The sequence below is a fragment of the Juglans microcarpa x Juglans regia genome, chromosome 1S (assembly GCF_004785595.1).
Source record: "Juglans microcarpa x Juglans regia isolate MS1-56 chromosome 1S, Jm3101_v1.0, whole genome shotgun sequence".
Classification (NCBI taxonomy): domain Eukaryota; kingdom Viridiplantae; phylum Streptophyta; class Magnoliopsida; order Fagales; family Juglandaceae; genus Juglans; species Juglans microcarpa x Juglans regia.
Window position 1 is genome coordinate 19,477,595 of NC_054595.1, and position 13,529 is coordinate 19,491,123.

Consider the following 13,529-nt stretch of genomic DNA (forward strand, 5'->3'; position numbering starts at 1 on the left):
TTTCCTCAACAACAAGTGAATTAGTAGAAGTACTAGAAGTTGGTGGGGGTAGAGCACATTTTCTGCTCGCTCCAAACCAGGTGTTAGCAATGAGCATACAATTAGGGTTAGCCTTCACTAAGCAATAGTTGAACACATCTCTCGCTTGCTCCAAACAGGGTGTTTGTAACGTGCATGCGATTGGGGCAAACACTCGCACCAGGCGGCCAAAGGCTAACAACGTGCATGCGATCATGATTAGCTTTCGCCAAGCAACGGTCAAGCGCATCTCCCGTCCTCTTGTGTTTCTATAGTGGCAACCTCTTCGGATGAGCTTATGCGAGGAAAAACTCATGGGTGTTGGGCGAGCAAAACCATGCAAAGTGCTCGTGAATTGTGGTGTTGAAGCACCTGTTGTGTGCATGGTTCGTCATATTATGTGCATAGTCATACTTAGTTGAACTTGAGTGGTGTTTCGCAATTCTCCATGGTGGTAGGGCAAGCGAGCCCTAAGCTAGCGCTCCTAGTTCCAGCCACGATAAGCTACAGTGGGCAAGCATAAAGTTTGCCCCCGTGGTTCTCCTAGGTGGCGAGCTACTGTGGGCAAGCCAAGTGCTTGCCCACTATCTCCCTTGGGCTATGGGCTCCTTGCTCGCCCCAATGAGTTCATCTCGATTGGTGGGATCATTGCCTACCACGAGTTGGCGAACTGGGCAACATACTTAGGGTCGTTGCCCGCCATTGGGAGTGGCAAACTCATGCTTCTGGCTATTGGCTGCCATGGGAAGTGGCGAGCTAGGCAACATGGCACGCCACTAGGAATGGTGAGTTGGGCAACGTGCCCTTGGTCGTTGCCTACCACTAGGGGTGGCGAGCTGGGCAACGTGCCTCTGGTCATTGCTCGCCACTAGGAGGGGCAATCTAGGGAACGTGCCTTTGGCTGTTGCCCTCCACAAGAAGCAACTAGCTAGGCTTGCCATGAGAAGTGGCAAGCTGTTGCCCTCCACAGGAAGCTATGAGCTATGGTGGGCATGCCTAGCGCTTGCCCGCAGTCTTCCATCGAGGCTAGTGGTTTGGCTTGCCCGCCAAAGTCTATCCCGCATATGTTGGCTACTTGCCAATGTTCAACCTACATGTATGCCAGCCTCAAACACGTCGTGGGGCGAGGAGCACGATGCCAACGAGTCTGGCAGTGGCTGGTGGTGGTTTCACAAGCTTGTGAGTGGCTAGCAGAATTCCTTTCACCAACTTCTGGCATGTTCGGCGGTGAGAACTAATGGGAAAACTCTCACTGTCTCTATCTGGTCGTTCAGCAGGGTGGCAGGACTCAAACCGCGGCACATAGGGGTGGCAAGTAGGAAGCCATCATTTGTTAGTTGATGTGACAAACTTTTATATCATTAAAAACATCAATATTTGCAAGTTGATGTGATTGACTTTTATATCACTTATGTAGTTGGTATGTGGAGAGGGAGACTTGTAAATAAATTTATTTAAATTAATTTGTGTGTTGTTTATTTAGATTTAATTTTAATTGGAGGGTTGTCGGGTCACTACGATGACAAGATCTAGAGTTCGTGGTCAAATTGGGTGGCAAGGAATTCTCTCTATCTTATACTAGTAAGCGAACTCTCATTGTCAATTGCAGTTTCCGAGTTTTGAGCATTGTTTTGATCTTATATTTTCATAGTTAATTTAGAAATAATTTTGGACAGTTAATGGAAGTTGTAAACTTCTTCCCAACTCTTGGCAGGTTGGAAGCTAGAAATGTAAATTTTCAAACCGACCAAATTTGTATACAACTTTTTTTCTTCTTCTAAGCAATCATATTATAGATATATAAAATAGTTACAAGTTACAAGAGATAACAGGGTGGGAGACCCTTACATTCATCCCAAACCAACTACTACAACATAAGAAAAAGTAAAAAAAAAAAAATAGGGATTTCGGGTCAATGACTTGACCCCCAACCATTTCCCACAAGGGGAGGCCATTTGAAGTGGTTTTGATACAGTTCAATAAACGGACTATAATACTATGACCGGAAGCCACAGTGAATGGATATGTGGTGCATATTGCTGGTCTGGATTGACTGAATGAGACTTTCACTACATTTTTTTCCATGATCCTTGGTTAGGATGAGTGATAGCATAGGAAGCGGAGGAAGCGTCGGCAAAAGGCCACTAGGAACTATGGTGGCGCGTGATGACCAAGCACCACACTAGGAGAGTGAAGGTTGGTCGGATACAAGATGAAAATTTATCTTTCTTCCTTTTTCATAAGATGATCGTGCTATGGTTTGATTCATCAGAACCTATAGAGCTTCTCAAAAAAAGATTCCCGAATTTCAAGGCTTCAAATAAGAGAGATATATCTATAAAATAGACCCTGCAATATTTATTGATCATTTAATATTGTCCAAAATATTTATATGGACAATAATAAATGTTGTAAAGCCTATTTCATATGCATATCTCTTTCTTACTCGAGGTCTCTAAGCTCAATTTTAGATAAAAATTTGAGTAATGCTACGTACAGTCCCCAAATAGGGACTGCACATGCAATACTGGATAATTTTGTCTTTAAAAGCATTTAAAATTATAATACTATCCCTTTCAAATTACAATAATTTTCATTTAATGAAATATATCAATAGGTATGCACATGCCATCCTCATTTAAGGACTACAAATAAAATTTCTCTAAAAATTTAAAGAAACATTGATCCGAACTTGTCCAGAGATAACAAATAAATATCATTAGTATGATCAAATAAGATTTCAACCCGTGATTTCCTCCTGGCCCGTTATTTTTTCAAAAGCCTAAAGTGGGCCATCAGGCTTGATACAGAAGCCCAAGTCCGCCTGAAGAGAAGTGGATTCTGCCAGACCCGATGGGCCATATTGCCACGATCACCCCACTCTCGCAAAGCACGGGTCGAACATGGCATGGGACCCGCTTTTACTGTCCAGAGGTTTTCTGGTCTCAAGCCCAAGACGGAATGACGCGCGCGTGACTACCTCTCGCTCCATTTTCCTGCACGTCCGTGGTCTCTGCTATCAGCTACGATACAAAGAATCCGAGCAAGTTTAGGATCACTTCTGTGTTTTCGGAATCTCCAGGGCTGTGTTCGTAGAGAGGTGGCAAGGTACGAATTTTACTATTCTTTCAAAGGAAGTTTGAGATTAAAAATTTTGTCATTCGTTTCTTTTTCCTCCATTTTCTGGGCTACCAAACGGCGGTTTAATTAGTCAGTCTTACGATTATCAAATATTGTTTTATTGTTTTTTGTGAAAAAATTAGTGACATCCATGGAGGGTTTACAGGCCTACTTTTTCCTTCCTGCTTCCTCTCTTGTTTCTTGCACCAATTAAAACAATACATAAATTATATGAATAAAGGTTCTTCATTTGCTTCATAGTTTGCAAGCATGCTCATCTGCAAAAAAAATCTTTGTTTAAATCCTTAGTTCGTTGCTTCCACTGCTGAAAACCATGTGTGGTTTGATGTAGAGTTTCTTTCTTTCGGGTTTGTTACATATGTGCGTGTGTATGCGCATGTATATTGAGCACGCGGAGAATCGTTCAATCAAATATAAATGCTAGCTAAGCTCTAAATCGTGGTGTGTAGGATCGATCGTATGATTAAGTTATGGTGAATTGAAGGGTTGCATTTGGCTGGTAACCTTTGTCGTCTGTGAACTTCAAAATAAGTTATGAGTAGGATTGGAAAGGATAACAGCAGTTGTGATGTTGAAAGTGCCACCGATGGATCTTCTGCAGATGAAGGACCCAGTGAACTTTCACATAACCTTGATCATGATATTGCCCAACTCACGAAGCTTTGGTCTGGACCCCATGAACTTTTGAGCCGGACTGTACCTTGCAGGTTGAGGTTACCCGTTTCAACGGTCAAAATGTTGTTCGGTCGAGAAGGTAACTATTCAGGTAGGGGGAGATTTTCATCAGCAGATGGTTGCCATGTATTAAGCCGATATTTGCCTGTCAATGGACCGTATAGAGTGGAACGAATGAAAAGCCGGGCTTATGTTTCTCAATTTTCAGCTGATGGTTCTCTTTTTGTTGCTGGATTTCAGGTATTTTGTAGGTTTTGTCAAGCTAGAAATGAATTGTTGATAATTGAAGAATACTTTTAATTTAGGCAATTTTTTTATTATTTTATACTTAATATTCTAGACTGAACTTTACTGACAAAAAATATAAATATATATATATCTATTCCAGGCAGAACTGTATGCAATTCTATCTGTTTGATTATTTTCCGTTGTATTTATTTACAGGAAAGCCACATTAGGATATATAATGTGAACAGGGGATGGAAAGTTCAGAAGGACATTCTAACAAAAAGCTTGAGATGGACCATTACAGATACATCTTTGTCACCTGATCAGCATTACCTTGTAAGTTTGCAGGATTGTTGAAATAGGCAGCACTTGGCCATAATCTTGTCAGCATGGAAAAGTAATCTAGTTAGGCAAGTTTAAAAAATGCTAGATTGGGCTGTTTTGCGGCTGGGGGGAAGGGGTTGTGGGGGGGGGGGGGTGTTATGGACAGTGGTTTGCCCTTCCTTCTATTTATCTCACAGAACTTTTTCTGCGACCTCTTACCTGGTTAAGTAGAATGCAAATGGCAAATGGTCTTGGATCATATGTGTTCAGATTTGTGTTAATTTCAACTGGTACTTTTCTGCATTTCATACTATGCCCAAGTTTGTGCAAATCTTGTACTTCTTGCCTTTCTTCAGAGTAGCTTAAGATATTTTTTCTGGGATGGTTATATCATTGCTAAAGTCCATTGTATTCTTGGTTTGGCCTTTTTATCAATACCCGTGATTTGTATGTTTTATTTATTTTTTCAGCCTCCTGGATATAATGCATTCTAAGACGTTCCCCATTTGGATTATGTTTATTTGCAAAATTGTTTGGTTGTAATTTCTGCTTACTATATTCTTTATGAAAATTTGTAGGTCTATGCTAGTATGTCACCTGTTGTACATATTGTTAATGTTGGATCTCCTGAAACAGAATCACTTGCAAACATTACGGTATGTGCCACAATCTAGTTCTTTTAGGTATCCCTCTTAATTGCTCTTTTATCTTTCTGAGGTAACTGGTGTTATTGGAATGCCTTATAAAGTAGTGTTTACTTCATGTTTGAAGTGTTGCTTCACGTCTAAAAGCACCCTTTCAATTTGCAGGAAATTCATGAAGGTTTGGATTTTTCTGGTGATAAAGATGGTGATAAGTTTGGGATTTTCTCTGTAAAATTTTCAAATGATGGGAGAGAGCTTGTAGCTGCAAGTAGCAACAGTTCCATATATGTTTATGATCTTGAGGCGAAGAAACTGTCCCTCCAAATTAAAGCACACATGGTATGACATTTTACGGTTAGGATAAGACATTGGTTTTGGAACATTTGGAAATGGTTTTTTTTTTTTATAAGTAATAAATTATTTCATTGATAAAGAAAGTAGGCATAGCCTAGGTACACTGGAAGTATACATGTGAATACACCTATTTAAGAACTAGAAACAGTTACAAGGAAATCATGGAAGCTGAGGCCATTCAAATCTAGAGCAATGGCCCACAAAAACAAAGTCTTCCAGAAAAAATTCCTAAACTCTTCCATGGAGCGCTCATGATCCTCAAAAAGCCTCTCGTTTCTTTCACACCAAATACACCAAAACATACAAATGGGAGTCATCTTCCACACAGCCTTGATCTGTGGTGTTCCAGTGATCCCTCTCCACCTTGCTAACAGTTCTTCGGAAATGGTTTGATGTTTACTTATCAAATTTTTTTTATTAGTATGCCAGAATGTTTACAGTCGATTTTGAAAACTAGAGTGAAGTTCCACCCAATGAGTTTGTATATTTGGCCCTTCCTCATGAGGTTGAAAAAGGGTTTCTGGGATTCAAATTGTATTTGGGATATTTGAAACCGCTATTAAGCTATAGCCATGAGTATGTCTTGGAAAATTTTGGAAAAATTGTGTATGTTCACTTACCAAATAGCATTTATAGACTTATATGCCTGCACAGATAACATCTCATACCATTTTTTTTCCTATCTGTACTTTCAACAGCAAGACAACACAGGTTTAATTGTTTATAAATTATGTGGTTGCTTCTTCTGACAAAGAATGAATGTAAGATTAAGCTGTTTATTTGACCTTAATGATGAAATATCACATCTTGTTAGGGCAAATACTAATTACAGCTTGCAAAACACTAAAGTTATTAGAGGATCTAGGCATGACAGAGATGTAAAATTTGTGCCAAACTTCTTGATTCCCCAATAAAGGAAGTTCTAATGAAATTTTCTAAAGAAATATGTCAAAGTGAGATTGTTTGGTGTCTTGTGGATTAGAGCTCCATACAGATAGAGCCATTTTCCCCTTTTAAATTTCATATTAAAAGAAACTGATGCCATCCTCAAGATGAGCTTTGGAAATTTATCATGTGCAAGTGGGAAACTTTTTATGATTATTGTTCTTTATGTATCTCTTGTCCAATTTTGTAGTTAGAGGCATTAAAATCTGACTTATATTTTCTCTTGCAGTCTGATGTCAACACAGTATGCTTTGCGGATGAATCTGGCCATCTCATATATTCTGGAAGTGATGATAATCTTTGTAAGGTAAATGCTACAATTTTTTCTTGTAGATAATGAGGAAAGACTTTGTGTGTGGTTTGTATTCTTTCATTAAAAAATAATTTAAAGGACTGGTAGCCTTTTTGAGAAGCCTAATTCCATCCATGCTGCTGTTTTAGTGATGAATTTGAGGGCACTAATTCTGAGGGAGAATTTCTTTGTAATGGCTCACTTAGTGTTTTGCTTTCCTATCCTCTTATAATAAGTGTGAAAGAACTGATTATTTATCAGTTTTTACACACCTTCTCTTTGGAGGACACGCCAATAAGTCTTTCAAACTATTGCCATGTTCTCTGGATTATATGACTATTCAAGAAATCAATTGCATGGATTTTCTGGGTTGATTTTTCAAGGTTTGGTCACTCTTTGAGTTTTATTATTAGAATTATTCACGTAATGCTGTATTATTTTTGTTTTTCTGGTTGCTAGCTGAAATTGATGAGACATTAGTTCTCCACTAATGAGCTTAATCAATCAATAATTTTTGTTTACTATATTATCTTGAACAGGTGTGGGACAGGCACTGCTTTATCACAAAAGGACAGGCAGCAGGAGTCTTGATGGGACATGTTGAAGGCATAACATTCCTCGACAGTCGTGGAGATGGGCGTTATCTTATCTCGGAAAAGACCAGACCATTAAACTCTGGGATATAAGAAAAATGTTCTCTAATGCCATGTAGTAAGTCTGAATTAATGATTCTTTGCTGCCCAAGTATACTTTCTTTTTTGCTGTGGGGTTGAAAGTATAAATGCTACATATTTAGGAAATCTGTAGTTCTCAGCACTAAAATTGGTCTAATTCTTTTGTAGCACATCCCGCTCATTGCTTATGAAGAACAAGCTAGGTCATATTGTCAATGTAATCAATTAGCAAGAACATTTCCCTGAGGGTGAGGCTCTCTGAGGCAACCTTGAGGCTACAACTATAGCCTTGCCATTTTCACCCCGTGCGTTGTCTCCTGATCTCAGTATGATGAAAAGCCCATAGAAACTTTTTGGCCACTACACCAGAATGTTACAATAATTTGTTGATTTTTTGGCTTCAATTCTAGGCCCTTCTCCTATTTAAGATTTGGTGTCTCGTAAACTTTCAGATACCATAATCTTGTTCACCCTTGTTGAAATGTAGCTCTCCTTCTTTTTGGCTCAAATAGCACATTCTATCATAACCAGTTTTAGTTTCTATTATTTTCTAGCACATTCTTTTTGGCTCAAGTTGTTGAAAACATGGGTAAACAAATCTGTTTAAACATCAGATAATCTAGAAGACATATTGTATAGCCATGTACTTAAGTTCACATGCTGTGTTTGTGTTGAAATATGACACTTGGTGTTTGTCACTGCCTTTTCCCCTTTGCCATTGACACTGTTTACTTCAGATCTGTTCTGTTGTGACTTCTTGTGAAAGAATGAATTTGTACCTTCAACCCATATGGGGAAAGTACAAGAATGGTAATGCTGTGATGAGACTTCAAGATGCACCATTAGCTGTTTGTTTGATTGTTTTTATATTTTATTTTTATGCTGCTCAAATGATATAGTGCAGGATAGAAATTCTTGCTCGTAGTACAACATTACTCTGTCCATCAAAAACTGTTTTGATGGGGAAGTTGTGATTCATCATATTATTTAGTGCATTGACACACATCATTTTGGTTTTTTATATTGTCCTCCTGTTGTTTGAAGACATAATGCGGGAGAAGGAATTTTAAAAAATGAAATTGGGGCACGGAATGATAGGATTTGGGGAGAAAATTTCATGCTGTGGCTTCTATGTTGAACAAAGGGAATATTGTTCCTCTTATATTGTTCCAATAATTTGTACATGGAACTGCATATATTCTTCTTTTGCTCATTTATACTGAACCTTCTCAACATTTTATCATGTTTATGACCATTTAAGAGTACACGGTTCATTACTACAGTTTTTTCAATCTTTTGTGCATGTGCCCAACTTCCTCTATAATTTTTTTAGTCATAATTATCATGTTATGTGAAATGACTTAAATATAAGTTCAATTCACTGGGTTTGACCAATAAGTCCATTCTGCTTGATCTAACTGTGGCTTCTACTCTATGCAAGTCTAAATTATTGTTGTTTTAGGTATCAATGTTAATTTTGTATTCAATTGGCAGTCCAGTGCTTAGAGATGATGAATGGGATTACAGATGGATGGACTACCCTCCTCATGCAAGAACTTTGAAACATCCTCATGATCAGTCATTGGCTACTTATAGAGGCCATTCAGTCTTGCGTTCTCTAATTCGTTGTTACTTCTCTCCCTCGTATAGGTAACTAATATTTTTTTATGAGTAAAAAATGTTAGACAACTAATATTTTTACCTTCTTGTAATGTTGTTTTGCTCAACTTATCAAGAGAGAAATATCGTTTTGCTCCAGTAAAATTTAATTATAGTTAACCCCAATGATGTGTGTATTGACTGAAATTTTAGAGTGAGTTTACTGGACAAGGAGAGAGGGTGGACGGCGGGGTTAATGCTACTAAATCTATTAGCTGTTATTTTGATGACATACTGAATTTCTAGTGTGATGGTGTGTATGTTTGTATCACTTTTATAAATGTGTTTCTCGTGCCTCCTAGTGTTTCTTTATGTTTCAATGCAAAGCTTGGCCTCAGTCAAATGTTTTGATCCATGGAACTGCCATCTCTATGGTGGTTGTTTTCCTTTTTTTGATAAGTAATAAAAGATTTTATTCCCAAGAAATAGGCATAAGCCCAAGTACACAAAACGTATACAAAGGAAATACCTACTACTTTCCAAAAACGAAAGGAAACCTAAAACAGATTCTGGAAATTATCTTCCATTACAAAAGTTTTAGCCATAAACTCAAAGTACTAAAGAAAAAACCCTAAAGTTCTCCCAATGAACGTTATTTGTCTTCGAAGCATCTCCCATTCCTTTCAAGCCATAGGCACCACACGAGACAAGAAGGAATCATCTTCCAAACTTGAACAACATTCTTGCTACCTTTCAATTCAATCCACCCTACCAATAAATCCACCACTTCCTTGGGCATTACCCAAAGTAAACCAGTCCGATTCAAAACCTCATTCCACAAGAATCTGGCCACTTCACAATGAAGAAAGAGGTGATTAACAGATTCACAATGGTGGTTGTTTTCCTGGTCTACCAGAAGTTTAGTGGGGCTGGATACCCCGAATGGCTTTTCCAGCCGAAGTTGGGGTGGTTGATCCAACCCCTTTATTAACTGCAATGGTTCAAATTTCTATGAAGTATTTTTTTTTTCCCGATTATGCTTGCTTTTAGTCAACAATAAAGTTAGCTCTTCTTACTTATCCAAAAGGTGAAGTCAGCCCATCCCACTTCAACGATTGGTCAGGCTTTAGGGCGTTTTTGTCACCCTGATAACGATATATATTTCTATGGCATTTTTTTTATAGTTAAGATATTTTTATGGCATTCTATGTCCAATCTTATCATTGAGAGAAAGTAGGAATGCTGAATAATATTTCTCACCGCACATGACTTGTTGCAGCACTGGTCAGAAGTACATCTACACTGGATCCAGCGATTCTTCTGTTTATATTTATGATCTGGTATGCACACATATTTCTTTAACGCTCTTTCTTTTGCAGCTTAATTTTTCTTGGTCAAGCTTTTTTTTGTAATGTGAGAGAGAAGAGTAGAGATATGGCCATTGATTTTGTCATCAATGATTACTTCAGCATCATGTTGTTCTAGCCCAAGCCATACAAGTCAAACCGTACGGATAAATACCAATCTCCCCAGACTCACTGTGCATGTTCCAGGAGTAGACCCCAAGAACTCGAGAGAGAGTGCAAAACTAGTTCAGGTTTTAACAGACTTTAGATTGTCCACTTGTTATATACAAAGCCCAGAACATGCCCAGTAACATTCTATCAGACTCGGTTCTATATTAAGCCGCACCTTTTTCCCTTCAGTGGTTATGAACAACGTGCTACCTAAAATTATTGCGAGTTTATTGTTCTTATAGGTTAGTGGAGCTCAAGTCGCAAGACTGGACTATCACGACGCACCTGTAAGAGACTGTAGTTGGCACCCGCTCTACCCTATGGTCGTCAGTTCTTCTTGGGATGGTGACATTGCCAGATGGGAGTTTCCTGGAAGTGGTGGTAGACCCATTCTGCCGAAGCGGAGTAGGAGTCGATGGAGAAATTTCTACTGAAAATGGCTCTTGGTTCTACACAGTTGCTTTTGATATTTGGGTTAACATATGAGTTCCCAATCTTTTTCGTTAAACGGCTGTAGAAAAATTGTAGTCACCATAAATAAATGTATAGTTTGTTATTGTATATGGTTAATTGTGGCTGCACACAAGTCTTGGTAAATGTGTGTGGTTTTCAGCATGGGGAGAAACAGGATGTAATTGTAGGAATTGGACAGAGTATGAACTATCAGGTTATTCCAACTTCCAAGCTAGTCCTCCCATGAGCTTTTAAGTTTAAGTTCGATGATGATTTGCTGACCAACTTATTGTAGTGTAATAAGCAGGGTTGGATGGGTTGGCAATTGGGTGCCTTGAGATTGGGCTGGGCTTCTTATGCTTGACCCGAAGCATCCTGGGCCTCGTAGTTGTATAAACCCTTCATCGTCAAGACTCGGTACAGAAAAAAGAAAACCCAATCGCTTAGGTTTTATTCACTTTTTGTACACAAGTCAAAATGCCTATACAGAGATTTCAAATAACTAAATTTAAAATCTTGTAAATTCATGTTACGCAAGTTTGTAAGTTCATTCTTGCAAGATCTCTATGGAGACGAAACATTTCTCAATGTAAATGGGTTTGTAATTCATCAATTCATTCACTATGTTGATTTTAAGACTCGTTTGGTTAGCCAGTTGAGATGAAAAATCTGTGAATAATAGTGAGATAATTTGTTAAGAGTAATGAAATTGTTTGAGTTAAGATATTTTATGAAATTATGTTTTAGGATTTGAAAATGTTGAATTTTTTTTTTTTTAAGTTTGGAAAGTTGCAATGATTCGGTAATGATTAGATAAACAAGTTGAAAATTTGAAAATTTAAAATTAAAAAATATTTGTGTTTCAATGATTTTTGAATGTTGAGATGAGATGAGATAAAATAAGATGGTTTGAAAGGTTTGTGAAACCAAACCAGGCCTAAACTTGCACTACATCTTGTAAGTAAGTGTGTTAGAGATAAGTGACATATCTAAGGGTCCGTTTGAGAATACAAATATTGTCAAGTATTTTCAGGTATTTTTAGATATTTATTTTCCATACATCACTCAAATATAAAATACTATGCAATTTGAAACCTTCAACTTTTTTATTCCATCATTAACTAATCATTACAACTTTTCTAAACTCTCAAACAAAACATAAAAAATACTACTTTTTCAAATTTCAAACAAAAATAATTTTAATCATTACTCTGATTATTAGGATCGATTTTATTACAATCTATTTTAATAGTCCAGAATAATAATATTTATTACAATCTATTTTTCAATCAATGGAAGGTGTGACTACTTAGATTTTGAATTATATATTATAATCACCTTATTTGAAATGAAAACTAATTATATCTGTTTAATTACTAACCAAAGAGCAAGTTTACCGAAAGTAATAATTTGGAGTGCAGTAGTTAAAATAGAAAATATTATTTGTACTTATAATTTTACTTACATAATCATACGTGATGACGTACTAATTACGAAAAATGGTATACATTTTAAAATTTGAAAACTTAAATTTAAATTAAAAAATTTCTAATAAAATAAAACTATCACATAAAATATATAATCTTATACGTAAAATTGTGTTTATATCTTTATATATATAAAGTGACTATCTAACAAAAATCTTGTTTTAACGGTTTTTATTATTTTTCCGTTAACTAAATTAACGCCATTCGTCCAAAATTTGCATTATTCCCAATTTGCCATAATTAAATGTCATTAATTGCTGACCACTGATTATTCACCCGTGACATGAGGCAGGTAGGGTTTTTAATTGGCATCTTGCCATGCAGTTCGACCAATTAAGTGCAATCATGGCCTACATGTTAATACAATTAGTCAAACTGCCAAAATAGTAGTTCCAAATTGCACTGATGCAGAATATAGCTCTCCAATAATATTACTATTCATAAGCTCATACAACAAACACCATAATTTTTTTTATTTATTTTTTATTTTTTTAAATTTTTTTTTGGTTTTATTATTCTTAAAATAATTGAATTATTTTACTTATAATCTATATACCACACATTTGATAAGAGAGTAAAATTAAAAAAAAATCTTAAAAATGATGGTGTGTGGTATATGAGGCTTAGGAATAAAATTTTTCTATTATCAATGAAGTTTAATCGACAAAAGAGCAGAAGAACAAAAGTTCAAGTTTACTTACTTTCTAAATATTCTTTCGCTTTATATATATCTATTCTATTATAATAAGTAGCTATTTAACTGTAAATAATTTTTTTTTCCCGTTAGCTTTTCTTATTTTTTCATTAAGTCCGTTAAGTTCTGTTTTAGCAAAAGGCTCTTAAAATTTTTGACCATTTGACATGTAGCTCCCTTATAGAATTTAATGAAGGATCTTGTTTTACCAAAAAGTTTTTAAGACTCTTGACCATTTGATATGTAGCTCCCTTGTACAATTTAATGAGTGATCATGTTTTATCAAAAAGTCTTAATAGCCCCGCGGCGCACATGAATTGACGTCTATTTTTCATGTTTTTTTTTGTTTTGACAGTGTGCTTATATAATATGGATGTAGACCAATACTCATATTTTGCTGAAGTTCAGATTTTTTTTTTAATCTTAATTTGTTGTCTTTCTTTAACCTTATATTTTCTTTTTCTAGACAAATAAGTTATTGATT

At 36.5% G+C, this 13,529-nt stretch overlaps 1 protein-coding gene across 1 annotated transcript; it reads left to right on the forward strand.

Annotated features, from left to right (window-relative positions):
- The first annotated feature begins 2,948 nt into the window (after positions 1–2,948).
- Positions 2,949–11,026, forward strand: LOC121246759 (LEC14B homolog). Its single transcript, XM_041145023.1, is given in 10 exon segments — positions 2,949–4,074; positions 4,279–4,398; positions 4,965–5,042; positions 5,196–5,369; positions 6,559–6,636; positions 7,161–7,269; positions 7,272–7,332; positions 8,790–8,945; positions 10,174–10,234; positions 10,654–11,026. Coding segments are annotated over 10 exon segments (1,410 nt in total). The 5' UTR covers positions 2,949–3,693; the 3' UTR covers positions 10,846–11,026.
- Positions 11,027–13,529: the final 2,503 nt, after the last annotated feature.